The 16,803-nt window shown below is 47.5% G+C and overlaps 1 protein-coding gene across 1 annotated transcript; it reads right to left on the bottom strand.

Annotated features, from left to right (window-relative positions):
• Positions 1-381: 381 nt before the first annotated feature.
• LOC124662700 (pto-interacting protein 1-like) lies at positions 382-16,054 on the bottom strand. The gene is made up of 6 exons (XM_047200507.1): positions 15,736-16,054; positions 15,520-15,652; positions 15,352-15,438; positions 1,454-1,552; positions 874-938; positions 382-730 (listed from the first exon to the last, which is right to left on the bottom strand). The coding sequence occupies exons 1-6, from the start codon at positions 16,038-16,040 to the stop codon at positions 382-384; spliced, it is 1,038 nt and encodes a 345-aa protein (XP_047056463.1). The 5' UTR covers positions 16,041-16,054.
• Between the last annotated feature and the right edge of the window lie 749 nt (positions 16,055-16,803).

Here is a 16,803-nt window from a genome sequence, read left to right as displayed (position 1 = left end):
CGGCTAGGTCAAGGGGCATATATAGTTCTAAATATGTCATGACTTGGCCAAGAGAAGAGTGAGCCTGTAGTGTTTCACGCGTTACGTCTGTTTTTTTTCTGGATTTGTTTGCGTCCATCCCCCCCCTGTGACTAACTGTCTTTTTCCCCTCGTGTAATGCAAAAAAAAGCGGAGCGACTGCTGCTCCTCCTCAAAAAGAAAAATATAGCAAGAATTTCTGATTGTGAGCGCCAAGTTCACCGCCACGTCTCTATGTTAGGATCTTGACAACTACCTCCAAATGGCAAAGCTCCTCTTACCATAGAACTTGCCATCATGACCTTGGATTAGGATTTCAAGTGGGATGGGCATGCCGCCTATCCGGTGTCCCATCCCACGTCCCTAATCCTGCATATCCCATTTGCTGAACTCGTTTGTCCCGTACCAGGCTAAAACAGAATAACCACTTATCCCGGCTGTGAGGCCAATCACTACCGGTGGCCCGCCCGCTTTTATAGCTGAAGCAGCACTGAAGCAGTACATATTCTCGTCGGTCTCCTGATCCTCATATAGTACGTATGGACTGCAGTCTCCCGATGGGTTCCGTTCACCCCGCACGTCCAGCCAGGTGATCTCCGGATTATCCTGTCTAGTCCCGACGGGCAAAATCAGGTCGAAACGGTCATCCCATGTCCATCCCGTTTGAATCATTACCTTGGATACACTATTGTGTGCCTTCAGCTCTGATCTCCTTCATTAGAAGCCGTCACATAATCAGTAAAATTGGTCACAGTAGTACTTAGTGTAGCCCTCCTTAGTCTGCTAAAAGAGACTCTAATTAAGATTCAGATGCTTAATTAGGTATCCGAAGTATCATCTTTACTGCCAAACTACATAACAATTTCCGACTGGTTTGAATGAATTTTTATATCTTTGATGGGATGGAACTGATTGTTCCTCTGCAAATCAAAAAATTATACAATTTGAGAGAGATAAAAAAGAAAAAGTCAAAAAATGTGAATGTGCGCAGAGCGCACCTGCTCTATTCAAGTTTTCCTAATAGAAATGCTGAAGAAATACTGCGGTAAATCTCCTATTATGCTAAAAAATATTGATGGGCAGTGACGAGTGAGAAAAAGATGGAAACCAATTAGAAATCTGTGCACAAGCACAATGTTCCTCCCCGTGTTCTGAATTTGGAAACGCCATATTTAAGAACAGTTACTCCATATTTGGTTGTATGGCGAAAGATAGATCTGGTCTACTCTTCTGAAGAGTAATTATGAGATTAGGCTGTTTGAGACCATATTAAATTTACAGTCCAAATAGACGCAATAAAATTACATGATGTTTCAGTTGAAGATTTCATGTCCGGCCACAAAACCACATCACGTGCTATTTCGCTGATAGAGAAGACATCCTTTCACACTCCAGATGCTTCAGCAGCACTAGAAAAATTGCTTCAGGTGCTAACGAGAGGCCTCACCAGCGGCGTCAGAGCCTCTACGACGACGCTCATGTCTGGCCGGAAGTCTGCCTCGTACTGAACACAGAGCGCTGCGACTGCGGCCATCTGCTTGCAGGAGTGCGGCATATACAAGCTGTTATTCTTTTGCTAATAGAACCCGTGAAATTAGAATTATATATAACATGCTAACATTTAAGAAGATCTAAAAACAAAATCCCAGGAATGCGTCGAGAAAATTTACTATTTGTTACTAAGTTCGTGGGACTTTGACAACATGTACATGTTAGAGTATGTAAACCTGCTGTATAATATCGGTATAGAGTCGTACTCTACCCGGTATTATACCTTTCCTGTATCAGTTGTAATACTATGAAACTAATTTAATATAGTATTACTTTTTGAAAATAGTACCATAATTTCTTACAGGTCCACGTGCTCAATAAAAGATGCCTGCAAATAGATGATATTTTCATGTGAAGTGTGATGACAAACAAATAATAATGAAGCCATTATTTAAAACTTCACTGGCACCTTATATTATTTTAAAGTTGCAGATGCTAATGCTTTTCTTCTCTATGTAACCTTCCTGTCCTTCTTGTCTAGGTAACGATCATCTGTTGACTATACATCAGCCTGTATGTGTCAGATTACCATGTGGGAACACCGTCGAAGTCCAAGTCGATCCTCTTTTTTAACCGAAATTCTCATCTTGACTATATGCTTAATCTAGGAAGCTAGCAGGACAATGGAGCAGCACGGCCAACCCTGGCACCAAGAGCCCCAATCATATCTAGGCGTGAGATATTTTTTCTGTGTAAACCTCTGCCTCTAATATAGTTTCTGCTGGTTCTCTAGTATAGTTTCTGCTGGTTTTGGGCCATCTGACTGGGCTGGTTTTACCGAGCTAGGACGCACGAGTGATTGGGCCGGTTTTGCTGAGGGACGTAGGCCAGTTTTATACTAAGCTAGGACGTGTACGATGGTGCACATTGTTTTCCTCAGCTGGGCCGTACGACGTACGACTGATCGACGTTTTATTAGTACACATATATGTAACTGAGCCAGGGAGAGGGTATCGTGCCCGCTAGCTCGACATGGTATCAGAGTCGTCTTACTCCATGACATTTGTCAAGGGGATCTTCGAAAATGCTCACCATGAGGGGCTTAGGATTGATAGAATCCTGCGGGTTAGCACGAGACATCGGATACCGAAAAGAAGATGAGATTTTATCTAGGTTCGAGGTCCTCGATGAGGTAAACCCTTACTCCTGCTTGTCTGATCTTGATTATTAACGAAAAAGGTTATAATGGGGCAGCCGATAGATTGCGTGGTGATGGTCTCATCAAGAGGCAAGGTTTCTATGGTTTTCTGTTTGCGAGGTTGTGTGTAGGTGTCCTTTAGCATGCCCTCTCCTAGCCTATATATAGGAGGCCAGGTCCCGAGAGACCTGCACAGATTCGACTAGATTACAACAAGATCCAATCTATATTTTTCTTAAATGAAGTCTTCTCGCCTTGTTCGTCAAAAATCCGTCTCTTTCATTATTCTCTTCGCTGCAACCGACGTGTTGGTCCATCATGGGCTTCGGTGATCCACATGGGCCCCCATGTTTGGCCGGATGAGGTAGAATAATGTTGGGACCCGTTAGCTGAAGCAAGGCTTCGGGTAGGGAATAAAGTTGCTACTATCCGGATGTCTTGATCATCCGAAGAGTGCTGAACCTTGTGCTTGATATAGAGTTGAAGTTTTATCTTCTATCGGGTGCGCGACCAGCGCTCCCGATGGGAGTAGCCCCCGAGTCTATAAGCGGGTGCTTGTAGTCGCGTGTAGACTCAAGTTGCACCACTCGAAGATCTTTATCGGATGTGCGACCAGTGCTCCAGATGGGAGTAGCCCTCAAGTCTATGGGCGGATGCTTGTAACAGTGCATAGATTCAAGTTGTACTACCCGAAAGAACCTGATGTCAAATCTTTTAATTTCTTTTCTTCATCCGACGCTTTTAAATCTATCGGGTTGTCAAATAGTATAAGCTCAAAGTAAGCCGAAGGATTGAATATACGTAAGGGATGAAGTAAGGAGTCCAGATTTACTCGATGAATCAAAATTGGTTAACTGCCGAAGTAAAACAACGTTACCCTAAGAAGATTCGAGTCCCCGGGCTCGAACCTGGATTGTTAGAACCTCGGGTTCATTTTTTTCTTCTTTGTCGATGAAACTTTCATCTTTGTTATCGGGTGCGCGCTCAGCACTCCCGATGGGAGTATCCCCGAGCCTATGGATGACTGTGAAGTAGTCATGTATTGGCTGTAAGTTGCTGAGTTGAATACCAAAAATTTCTTCACGTTATCGCTGGCGATTCCCATGACGATGGACGAGCCACACTATCGATTGGCCCGTAGTAAAATCTATATGTTATATAGAGCCATTTTTTGGTAAATTTTTTTAATCATCGGTTGCAGCTCTCAAGTAATCGGGCGAGCCACAGGCTCGACGGACGCGTGGCTCAAGTACTGTGAAGACGATGTTTTAGCACGGAGCCGTGACTTTGTTTGTATGACACCAGCGGCAACTTCTGAGTGACCAATTCACGTTGCAAGCTCGGCGGACCCGTAGCAATCTTATCGTGTGAACGACATATCATGGAGAGCCGTTTATTAGTTTTGAATTTCATCGGCAGTATAGCAGTCTTTGAGTTATCGGGTAAGCCATATGCACGACGTAAGCCCAAGTACCGTGAGAGCGATGTTTTGGGATGAGATGTTGTTTATATGTTAACGTTCATCGAAGATAGGCCCCGAGAGTTCAGGTGGGCTATAACTTTCGACGGACTCATGGCTCAATTATCGTGTAAACGATGTTTTGGCACGAAGACATATGTTTTATGTGTTTATTATCGGCAACAGCCCCCAAGCGTCGGGTGCGCTGCAAACTCGATGGACCCGTAGCATCTTTATCGTGAGAACGATGTACTGCGCATAGTCGTATTTGTGTTTCATGTTGTATTGACGACAGCCCCCGAGGGATCGAGTGTGATGTGCTGCTTGTTATCGTGAGTACGATGTATCGCCTGAGGCCATATCCTTTATGTAGGAACTTATCGATTGCAGTCCTCGAGTGTTCGAGTGTGCTTATTGCATTGATAATTTTTTTAAAAAAAAATCTCGCGGTAATGATCGTGTGTACGATGTTTATATTGAAAAACAACGCTCCCGATGGAAGTAGACGCAGTAGCCAAAGATCTTTTAGGAGACACCGAGGAACTTCGGGTGTGTCCTGTGGAATAGAGTAGTATTTGTATGGACGAACTTAGAACTTCATTGATTAGGCCTTGTTTGAATGAAGTGAGAGAGAAAAAATCCTAAACATAGAACCGCCGTAGCTGCACAACGTTCCATGGGTTGTTTTCCTCCAATTCTGTTGCAGTGTTCTTGATGTGATATGCGCCTCCTGGGGATGACTTCGGCGATGATGTAAGGTCCCTCCCATGGAGATTCGAGCTTCATATGGCCTTTTTCTTTCACCTGTAAGACTAGATCTTCTTTGGCGAAGCTTCGGGTACATACACTTCGACTGTGATAATTGCGTATTGCTTGCTGGTATACGGCTGTCCTTGCGAGCGCGATGTTGCGGGCTTCGTCGACCAGATTTACAACATCTTGAAGTGGCTGTGTAGACGTTTGTTCATTGTATGCGACTACCATTGGTGCTTCAAATCGAACATCGGCTGGTAAAATAGCTTTGGCTCCGTGTACCAGAAAAAATGTGTGTATTCCATTGATCTATTTGGGGTGGTGTGTAGGCTCCACAGCACAGATGAAAACTCTTCAACCCACGCGTCAGGGTCAGCTGCTTTCGTGACGCGCTTTTTTATTCCAACATAGATTAAGTCGTTTGTCTTTTCCACATGTCCATTGGTTTGAGGGTGTGAGATCGAGACGAAGCTAAGTTTGATGCCAAGTTTTTCGCAGAATTTATGAAACTCATCGGATGTGAAGTTGCTTCCATTGTCCGTGATAATGTTGTGCAGTATACCGAAGTGGCAAGTGATGCCATTGAAGAACTTGTATGCCACCTAAGAGGCTATGGCGGCCGTTTGATTTGTAACTGGTATGGCTTCTATCCATTTGGTGAATTTATCGACTGCGACCAGGAGATAAGTATGACGTCCTGGACCAGGAGATAAGTATGACCTCCTGGTGAAGATTTCGACATTAGTCCAACTTGGTCAAGTCCCCATTGTGCGAACGGCCACGCAAGCGGTATTGTCATCAGTCTGTGGCTGGAGCGTGCGATTTCGGTGCAAAACGCCGCCAGGGGTCACATTTCATTACCAGGTCTCTGGCGTTTGTGGCTGCAGTTGGTCAGTAAAATCCAGCCCTGAAGGCTTTGGTGAGAAGTGCTCGGCTGCTCGTGGGATGGCCGCAAGTGCCTTCAAGTATCTCTCGTGACAGAGTTTTTCCGTCTGCGAGTGCAATGTATCGTTGTAATATGCATGATATACTTTTTTTGTGGAGCTCGCCTGCTACCACCGTGTATGCTTTGGATCGACGCACAATGCGACGTGCCTCCGTTGGGTCTTCCGGTAGTCCATATCACAGTAAATATGCGAGAAAAGGCTGAGTCCAAACTAGTTCAAGGAGAAGAACTTGTTGGCTCGGACCGATGATGACGTTTGCGTCGGCTGCGTCGGGTGCAACCCCCCGAGTCGGTAGTCGACTTTGTGGGAAGTGATGGGGTTTTAACCTTGATGGAGCGTTGATTGATTACTTCATAGAAAACGCCATCCAGAATTGCGGAACATGTGGAGCCGATGTTTGCAAGAGTCGGCTTCTTCGTTGTCGGTCCTGCCAGTATGCTTCAGCTTGCAGCCTTCGAATTTGCCTTCCATCAAACGGTATATTTCACGATAAGCTATCATGTTGTCGCTAACCGCATCGCACAGATTCATCAAATGTTGTACGACAAGGTTCGAGTCTCCATAGATCTCTAAGCGTGTAGCGCCGCAGGCTTTTGCCATGCGCATGTCGTGCAGCCGGGCTTCATATTTTTCTTCATTGTTCATCAGGAAATAGGAAGTTTATCTTAGTACATACTTCATCCTGCCGCCTTTAGGTGATATGAGGACAACACTAGCGCCGGCGCCCATGTTGCGCTTTGAACCATCAAAATACATGGTCTAAGAGCTTGATGTATCAGGAGCATCTGGGGTTTGCGACTGGATCCTATCGACGAAGAAGTCCGGGAGGACCTATGACTTGATAGATGTTTGATTAACGCAGGAGATATCGTGTGGGGTCAACTCGATGGCCCATTGGGATACTCGACCCGTAGGCTCTAGATTGGTGAGTATATTTTTCAACGGAGCTTCGGTGACGACGATGATAGGATGCTCTACAAAATAATGATGCAACTTACGTGATATCATCCATATGGCGTACGCCAGCTTCTGTGATGCGGGTACCGCTGTTTGGCTGGGGTGAGCACTTCACTGAGGTAATAGACAGGGCGATTGGCACCATGAATCTTTCCTATTTCTTCGCGTCCAACGATGAGCACGGTGCTAACCACCTGGCTCGTTGTAGCGTTGTAGAGTAGCATCGGCTCCCTATCACTAGGGGTGACGAGGATTGAGGAAGTCGATAGGACTTTCTTGAGATTGTCGAAAGCATCTTGAGCTTCTGCAGTCGACTCAAACTTTCTGACTTCTTCATTAGGTGGTAAAAGGGCGGCACCTTTTCCTCAGCTTGGCGATGAATCTGCTGAGAGCTGCCACCCGACCTGCCAGTTGCTACACTTGTCGCAGGTTCCATGGTGGCTCCATGTCAAGGAAGGACTTGATCTTTATGGGGTTGGCTTCGATTCCTCAGGAAGATATGAAGTACCCGAGTACTTGGCCTCTAGGCACCCCGAAGAAACATTTCTTCGGGTTCAACTTGATCTCATTCCGATCTAGGTTGTCGAATGTCTCCCGAATATCGTCGATGAGCGTGGCAGCGTCCCTGGTTTTTATGACGATCTCACCGATGTAGACTTCGATGTTCCTGCCATTATGTTCTCCAAGGGAAGCTTGCATGCATCGCTGGTACGTGACGCCCATGGTTTTCAAGCCGAAGGTCACGACGTTATAGCAGAAGACACCGTGTGGTGTGATGAACGCGGTTAGCTCCTGATCCTCTACTTTCAACTTGATTTGGTTGTAACCGGAATAAGCATCGAGGAAAGAGAGGTGCTCGTAGCCTACCGTAGAGTCGACGATCTGGTCGATGCGTGGCAGCGAGAAGTGGTCCTTCGGGCAATGCTTATTAAGGCTGGTAAAGTCGATGGACATACGCAGGACCTGCGTGTCTTTCTTTGGCACCATAACTGGGTTGGCTACCCACTTGGCTTCTTTGAGTTCTCGAATGAACCCGGCTTCTCAGAGCTGATTGACTTCCTCGTCGATGGCTTTGCGATTTGGCTACGAAAAACGAAGAAGTGTCTGTTGTACAGGTTTTTCTTTGTGGTCAACATTGAGGGCGTGTTCAGCGAGTTCCCTAGAAATACCTAGCATGTCGGATGGTTCTCATGCAAATATTTCCCAGTCCTCAAGGAGGAACTCGATGAGCGCGCCTTCCTATGCGACTGCAAGAACAACCGATGTGTTGACTGTTTTCTTTGGTCAGAGGGGTGCACTTGTTGTTCCTTCGAATCTCTAGCGGCGTCAAACTCGTCGGTCTTTATGTTCCGATTATCTACAGGTCGCTGCTTGTGGTCGGTGACTACATCGAGTGCATTAAGTTCCTCGTTGACCCCGAACTTGGAATGATCTTCTGGAAGTCTTTGTCGCAGTTATCAGAGTGTGAGAAGCTTCCATGGACGGTGATTGGGGTCCCGTTATTGCCTGGCATCTTGAGCTTTAGGTACGCGTAATGAGACACTGCCATGAATTTGGCGTATGGTGGCCTCCCGAGGATAGCGTGGTACTGCGAATCCCAATTTACCACCTCGAACTCGAGTCATTCCTTTCTGAAGTTGTCGGGTTTTCCAAAGACAATGTACAAGGTCGGAATAATATCGTAGAAGCCTTTGTCGGATTCTTGCAGCATGTCTGTTTTGATGCCCATCGCTTTCATCGTACCGGCGAACATGAGGTTCAAGCTGCTGCCCCCGTCCATCAAAACTTTGCTCATGTTGAACCCGCCAATCTGTGCTTCGAGTACCACTGTGGCATTTCTTGTCCTAGGAACAGTTATCGGATGATCAGCCCTACTAAATAGGATGCTCTGTTCAGACCAGTCGATGTAATCGGGGGTGCTTGCCATGGTGACCTCCACGAGGTTTATCTCTCGCATGAATTCTTCAACTCTCTTTTGGAAATGCCTATCCTGTGGATCATATTTATTTCTCCTTGTGGCGGAGGGAAAACTTCGGCTGGAATGTGAGGTTGGTCTGGCTGGAGCTGCAACTCGGGCGGCGGCTTAGGGGTGATTGCTCCCTGTACCGTCTGTGCATTGGCCCCATAATTTAGCGTCTCGTAAAACTTCTGAAGCTCGAGGAACTGCCGATAATCCCTGAGTGGATGAGTCGACTTCTTCGTGTTGTCCCTTTGGTCGATGTAAGCGTGCACGTAGCAGGAAGCGTCCAGCTGCTCTGCGGCTGGTAAGTTGGGCACCCGCGGAAGACGGTCTCGCCGGATATTTCGGTTGCCACCAGGTTCATCACGACGGTTCTTCTGGCGGCCAACACATCGATCATTGCATTGGTCATCATAACCGCGAATTCTCCTCTTTTTGCGGTGACCGTTGTCGTGATCTCTTCGGCTACCCACGTCGCTCGAGTGCCTATGATTGCCTACGTCATCTTTGATGCGCGGGCGAGGTTTTCGCACGTGGTCTTCACCATCAGCCCAGTTTTTGGTGGTTTTCATCAAATTGGTGATGGTCTTTATTATGTCAGCCGCCAGTCGATGTCGATTGAGTTCCGCTTGCTCCCTGTCTAGCCGAACACAATTCTGCGTTGCGTCCCACTCCGCCTGGGAGACTAAGATGGTGGTGTCGGTGTTGCCGCTACTGGCTTCGCCGTCCCATCGTTGATCATCGTCGATGCGCGCAGAATTACCGCACACAGAGGCTTCCGCTCCGGTCTCCGGGCCGAAGGTGAGGCAGACCTAGTAGCGCGCAAACCAAGGTGCGGACAGAGGGATGGCGCTGCTGCGGTCGTCGATATCTTCCTCGTCGGAGGAGTACTTAATGCTGCACACAAAGGGAGGGCATCCGAGCCAAGCTTGTGCCTGTAGTCGCAGCCGATGCAGTAGTACGACGTCAGATCCGACGGACATTGTAGACATGGTGTGGCGCGATGGGGACACCGATGGTGATGGAGGAGCCGACACATTCATCGTCGTCAGGGTAGTTGATGAGGTCGATGCCGATAGATCTCCCTCCGCCGGCCGTCTCTGCCTCCACCGCGACAAGCTCCGGCCTCACCTCGACGTCCTCGCCATGTGCTCGCTCTATTGCCCTTGCTGAGGAGGCGAGCCTCCGGCAGTCCTATCCACCAGGCCAACATCTCTGCCTCCGGAGCCCGCTGCCGTGCTTCCTGCAGCCACCCTCGCTCGCTGCAGGTCAGACCCAGCCGTTGGTGGGCAGATGCGCCGTGCTCATCACTTCTGCAAGATAGCGTTAGCGTATCCCGCTGCTTCTCACCCTCCCTGCGGAGAGTTGCGTGACCCTACCGTGCTGGTTGAGGGTCTCGGGTCCCTGTCACTGTCGCCGTTTGAGGTGTTTCCCCAAGCTCCCTCACCGTCGTTGCCCATCGTGGACGGCGATGCCTCCGGTGATGAACAACGCCCCGTCGATGTGCGCGATGGGGGGAGGGCGCCAAGGAAGGTGGCAGGTACCGACGATGTGTACACTGAGGAGATGGCGCCTGAGAGATGGGGACTTGTATGCAAGTTCCGGCCGTTGCGGGGCTTGGGTCCCTATCACCGAGACCGGCCACCAAGTCCTTCAATGCTGCTGCTATTGACAAGGTTGTTCGCAAGGAGGTGGAGTGTGTGGCGGACGAGCGTGATGGCTGGGAGGAGGTGATGTCGCGGCGCGGCCGACTCCGCCAGCCCTGCCACTTGCTCACCGTGTGCTATCCCTGGTTGGCTCAGAGGTAGATGATGCACATGCCTCGCTCCTGGCCACCGTGCCGCGGTTTGCTGTGACCCGTTCAAGTGATCTCGATGCCTTGAGGAAGGTCATTGGACACGTGACCGCCATAACGCTTGGCGTCCTCTCAGCTTGTTGGAAGGCCCTACCGCGTCATTGCCCCGCCATGCGAAGTCTGCTCGTCGGGCCCAGGTTGAGGTCTCGCTCCCGTCCTATGTGCCTCGTCGTCGGTCCTGGGCGTTAGTTGTTTCTGCTCCTGCTTCTGCTCTTGTTGGTTCTTTGGCCCCAAAGGACATGCAATCTACTTTGGAGAAGAAATCTTAGTTATTTCAGGAGGCAACCCGTCCTCTTCACGAGGTTGTTGTCTATTTGCACGGCTGGATGTTGGCGATTGGAGCCTTTCTGGGGTGAGCGTAAGCTGCGTTGGGTAGGATCTCCCGGATGACTGCTGATCATGTGGCTCCGCCAGATGTTGGCAAAGTGGACGTGAGTGGATTGGGCCTTCGTGGTTGTTTCTCTCCCCGTGCTAGGGCGAGCTCGTCTCCGGTCTTGCAGATCATGCCTGAGCTACTGGAGTTGTGTAGTGGTGTGCTTACGCCTCATTCCGTCGAGGAAGTGAGGCCCGGCTCGCATGGGTTCTGGAATGTGGCTTCTTCGCTATGTTAGGCACCAAGCTTTGAGAAGTGCGGTGTTTATGATGCTGCAGTTTCTCCCTCGCCTGATTTCGGCAGGCAGGCGGTTCCTATTGTTGATGGGTTTTCTAAATATAGGATATTGCCAACGGTTCCCGAGGCTGTCGTCGTCAGAGAGGTTTGTGATTTTCTCGCCATTGGCTGTTGCCTTCTCTGGATCCGTGGTTGGTTGACGGCTGCCTCCCAATATCATGCCCTGTATTTTTTGGTGTGGTGTTGGAGTGTAATGCTTGACTGTTTGTTAGTGTTGCTTTGTGTTCTCTATTAGATCTGGTTGTGGACATGTGTGGGAGTATTTTTTCTATGAGCTTTACCTGTAGGTTTTTGTCCGGTTTTCTCCTAAATATTGGGCACCCTCTGCCTCAAAGAAAAAAGAGGTACTCTCTATCAAAAGGTAGAAGCGTGAGACTTCAGTGTTAAACTCCATATTAGATTAAAGAAGGATGGTTTTGATTGGGTTTTTTTTTGGGACAGTTTATGGAACTGCGCAAAGATGCACATAAGTCGTCAGATTTTCTTGCTGAGCTAGTTTGGATTGAAGGACATGATACTCTAACTATGTTGGTAGGTGGAGACTTCAACATAATACAACGACAAGAGGAAAAATAACGCAAACTTTAATGCTAGATGCCCCTTTATTTTGAATGCAATAACTGAAAGGTTTAACTTGAGAGAAATAGTTATCACAGGATGTCAACTCACTTGGGCTAGTCAAAAACATCTAGATTCCTACCAACTATTAGATCATGTTTTATCTATGGTAACGAAAAACTCCGCTTGTAAGAGTGTGTACCATGACCTGTATATTACAGGGTCAGATCACACGTCGTTACTAATTGATTCTGGTGGTCCTGCCCACTTAGGAAACAAATCTCACTTTTGTTTGAACTATCTTGGATGCCCCAAGAACTGTTTTATGGGATGTTAAGAGATAGATGGAACTTGGTTCTTACGAGAGAATACTAGCTCCTAGTGAGAGATGGCAAAATAAGATTAGGCATCTAAGGTTGTTCCTTCAGGGTGGGCTAGAAATTTGAGGGGAGATTATAAGAAGGAAAAGGATAGGCTCCTGTTTCAGATTGATGAATTTGATATAAAAGCAAAATCAGTGCTCTAAGTGCAGCCGAAAGGGCACAAAGAGCGAGGTTGATGATTGTCTAGTTAAACTAAGGCGCGATGAAGAGACCAAGTGGGTTCAAAGTGCTAAAGTGAAGCATGTCCAAGAAGGTGGGGACAATATAAAATATTTCCAATCCAATGCAAACAGAAAACATAGAAAAAAAAAAAGATCTTCTAGCTAGAGTAAGGTGTGAGGTCTACAATGAAAATCACGTGAAATGCATCGATATGTGGGATCTTCCTATTTGGCATTTGGGAAATACATCTAACTTGCGCCATGGTTGGCGGGTCAGGTCGCTCGGTGCCTCTTGGTTCAACTCTCCATGTTGGGTCTGATGCGTGAACGTTCTGAATTGCTTCTTATTATCCCTTCAGGTGCAACAACATGTGTGGTTGTGCATCGCCGTGCAATATCGTACGCGCCATGTATCCCTAGTGTGATCCTTTAGGCATATCTACTTGTTAAGCTTATGGTTCTTTGATATTTTGGGAGGTTTGACCATTCTGATGTGGTTGCTGTTAGTTTTGTTTACAAAAACGCCGGTGGTCTTCTATTGTTCTGTGAGATGCGAGTTTTCTCGGAGAAGGAGCATCGGACGGAATAGGCTGTCTTCACCAAAGGCTGGATCCGACTTGGGGAATAGGTCGATGTAGAGGTGCTTTATAAGGGCACACCACGAGGGATGTGGTCCGAAAACAATGCCAGTCTCCTTAAACCGTTGGATTGACTTGTGCAACTTTTTGCTATCAAGGCGCCCCATATGCTGAGGTCCGTCTGGGAGGCAGTTAGCTTTGCCCCTGTCAAGGCAACCTTACCGAAGTCACGGCAAAAGTTTGAAGGGCGTGATGTGGAGCTTTGACCGGCCCCTGGCCATTTTAGGTATCAAGAACGAATTTAAAGAGGTCGTCTCCTTCATCGTCCATACGAGCTGATCCATCGTGGCTCAGGAGGAAGTCGGAGTGGTCGATTATGAAGATTGTGTTATGTGTTGTTGCTGCAGCCTGGGCAACGCATGATTTTGTCAGTGGTTGCTCCGTAATTGGCTTCCCAGTCCCCACCCATATAACCAGCGAGGTGATATGCTTGAAAGTGTTACCCATTCGGGGCTCACCGGATCTTCGTTTAGCCAGAACTAATCGGGGATACATGTCGGAACCCACAAGCTCTACATTTTCCTATTTTCCCATGGAGAGATCGATGGCGTTAGTGCAGGTCCGACTTGAGCCTTGGCAGGCGCTGGTCAGAGGGGTTGATGTAGGTTCGATGTATTGACGCGAGCCCCCTACCTAGCGTGCAACCTGTCGAAGGATAATGTTTGGACATTCGGTAGTTGTACTTGTGAAGAATCGGGAATGCGTGTATTTATTTGGTACCGGGGCTCAGGTCAAAAGGTAATTGATAAACACGTATATACCCAGGTTCAAGCCTCTCGATATGATTTCTTTTCGATAACTTGGATGGACTAACTTGCCGAGTAGATCGTTCTAGGGTTTATAGTTATGTGGGTATGGCATGATGAATTGGTGTGTTGTATAGATTAATGGCATATGTCCCTCTTCACGACCCCGTTTTCCTCTTTTATAGGGGTGGGTCTTCAGAGTCCTCGTCCCGTCCATGAAGATCTTCTTGTCATGTAGTCCAAGGCTAGAGATATCTTATTCCATATTTTAAATTCAATAGATCTTAGTTCAAACGTAATCCAGGAGTAGCATTCACGATGCGATTGGATCGGGTCGGACCTTGTCCCGTGTACCCAAGGCCAAAAAGAGGGATCGTGGGTCGGATCATTCCAACAAACAGTCATGGCGTCACTGACCCGTTGGGTCATCAAGGCAGACGCAATGAAGCATGGTTGGTTAGGTCGGTGAAGTCCCAAAGTCGGGCCCTCCAGAGCTTAAGCATCATGGGCCGGATGGGGTATAGCACTTTAGGTATTCTTTTTTAGATAAAAGACATCATAATGCCGGAACTTTAAATTAATAAAGCTCTCAGGTTTATACATAGTTAAACACTCGATACGGCATACAGCTTAGGCAACACAGATAACACACGTGCACACCCCCAGTTCAGCATCCCCACAAGAGCCGAAACAAAACACTACATGCGGTCTCACAGTGTTGGTCCCATATATCTTTCAAAGTTATTTCTATCATCTTCTATTATGTCTGTTTAGTGTTTTCTCCGCAGTGTGATTTTAATTAAAGACAACCTTTTCAAACGTAATTGGCACGGTTGTAAGAAATATGTTTGCTGTCATGAAGATGAGACTATAAAACACCATTCTTTCGGTTTGCTAGATCTATATGTCAATCATTCAGATGGGTTCTACCTTATACCCTCCTCTTAGCATTGCAAATATATTTGGCAATTGACTAAATAGGGTCGATCCTAGGTATAAAACGCTTATCAGAATGGGCATGATTGTTGTCGTGTGGACGTTTTGGCTATGTAGAAATGACAAGGTTTTTAATGACAAGAATTCTTCTCTCTTGCAGGTCATTTACCGATATACGACATTGCTCCATTCATGATCGGCACTTCAACGCTTGAAGGATCGAGATCTCTTTATGAATGTGTCTACACGGTTGGAGAATACGACCAATGAGTTTATTTCCCAATATGGATGGCTGCATAATACACGGATTGAAGGCAATTAAGCTTAGTCTAGTTGGCTCTTTTTGTCTGCCTTTATCTTTTATTTGTTTCAGACTTGATAATCGAACGGCTGTGTGCATCTTAGTTACAGAGACTGGGTGTAATATTTGAATATTTTAAGTAATGAAGCGTCCTTATCGAAAAATGTGTGTTTAGTGTAATTCTAGCCTTATTTAGCTTGATTATCTTGCGTGCAAGAGTAACTGTAGTCCCATAACAGATATCTGCGCGCGCAATTACTTAGGTTCTTGATAGGTTGGGTAGAGCATGAAGAATACAGACTCAAATTTCAAGAACATACCTTGGCGACACCCATGGGAGGGTAATCTCCTCCAAGCCTCCCATCGACACATAGATGTACTTTGGATTCGCTAAGTTTTGGTGTAGCCTGCATGTCGACGTGATTAGAGTTTTGCTGTTTGCATCCTCTGAGGAAGTTACATGGATATCCTTGAATGTGCATACGTACCCATGTCACGAGTGTTTGCTGGCCACGGGGTAATGTACGATCAAATGCCTTCCGACCTGTTAAAAGTTCCAGCAGCACGACACCGAAGCAGAAGACATCGCCTTTTGTGCTAAATTGACCAGTCATTTTAGACCTAGCAGAACCAAGACTAGATAAGTAGGAGAATACATATGATTTTCCAAGCTCACGTGGAAGAATCAACGTTTAGCTGCATACTCAGGCGTATCATAACCGCAACTGGGAAGAGGATATATACGATCCAGTCCACCATCATGTATGTATTGGTGCTGTCTGGAGACACCAACGCCGCCAATCTTTGCGACGTCGCCGTCAAAGAGAAGTATGTTGCTTGACTTGATGCAAGTGTGGACAATGCAAGGCTGAGCCTTCTCGTGGAGGAACTCAAGCCCAGTTGCAGCACTTAGGGCAATCTTCGCTCGTTGCGCCCATGATAGAACCGGTCCTGGTTCGGATCCAATAACATTCTTTTTACCTGTGATCATAAAACACAAGCATATCATGTTTTTTTATCCTACAAACACCGTCTTTTAGCTATTTTGTGCAAAACAAAAACATCTTAGCCAATATGTGGCAACCCTCTCAGCCCCTAACCCTCTTGCCCCCGCACGGCGGCGCCGCGCCAGGGCGGCCGCCGGCACTCCTCCCCCTCCGCCGCCGCCTCCGCCCGAGGCGCTGCCAGCCTTCCAGGCAAAGCCTTGGTGGAATGGCGGCGGCGGTGGACTCTCCTCGGCTGTGGACCGGTGGGCACGGTGGGGGTGACCAGCCTGTCCTTCACTGATGCAGCGGTGCGGAGAGGTTGCGGTTATGGCGCCGATCTGCAGGCGGCGGTTGCTACGTCGGTTGTGAGGTGCTACTGGGCCTCTCTTGCGTCCTGAGGAATCCTAGACTCGCCATCGTCGATGCGGTGGTGTCCATCTTCTCCAATGGAGGTGGTCGTCCGAATTGGGCAAGGTTGTGGCGATCTCCTGATCTCATATCTAGTCCTAGCAGCGAGTTGGGGATGCGCAACTGCCGGTAAAAACAGTGCTCCGACCTGGTCGTGGCGGGTGATGGCGAAGTCACGCGTCGTTGAAAGTGCATGGAGCCCCCATGTGTGGTTTTGGTAATTAATGACAATCCCTATGGACTAATGTTTGCATTGAGTTATATTTGTAGGAGTTGTCCATAGGCAATTCTTGAACCATATGTTGGCTTCAAGGTTGCAATAAGAAGAAATTGATGCAGGATATCAAGTGTCAAGTATGTCTTGAAGATGAAGATGAA

This window comes from Lolium rigidum, chromosome 6 (genome assembly GCF_022539505.1).
Source record: "Lolium rigidum isolate FL_2022 chromosome 6, APGP_CSIRO_Lrig_0.1, whole genome shotgun sequence".
Classification (NCBI taxonomy): domain Eukaryota; kingdom Viridiplantae; phylum Streptophyta; class Magnoliopsida; order Poales; family Poaceae; genus Lolium; species Lolium rigidum.
The sequence above is the reverse complement of the archived record's forward strand: the minus strand, read 5'-3'. Positions and strand labels throughout refer to the sequence as shown.

Coding starts and splice junctions, on each gene's coding strand:
- LOC124662700 (XM_047200507.1), bottom strand. CDS start 16,040: ATGATATGCTTGTGTTTTATGATCACAGGTAAAAAGAATGTTATTGGA. Junction 15,439..15,519: donor AGCAAACACTCGTGACATGG/GTACGTATGCAC, acceptor GTCGACATGCAG/GCTACACCAAAACTTAGCGA. Junction 939..1,453: donor CGCCGCTGGTGAGGCCTCTC/GTTAGCACCTGA, acceptor TTTGATTTGCAG/AGGAACAATCAGTTCCATCC.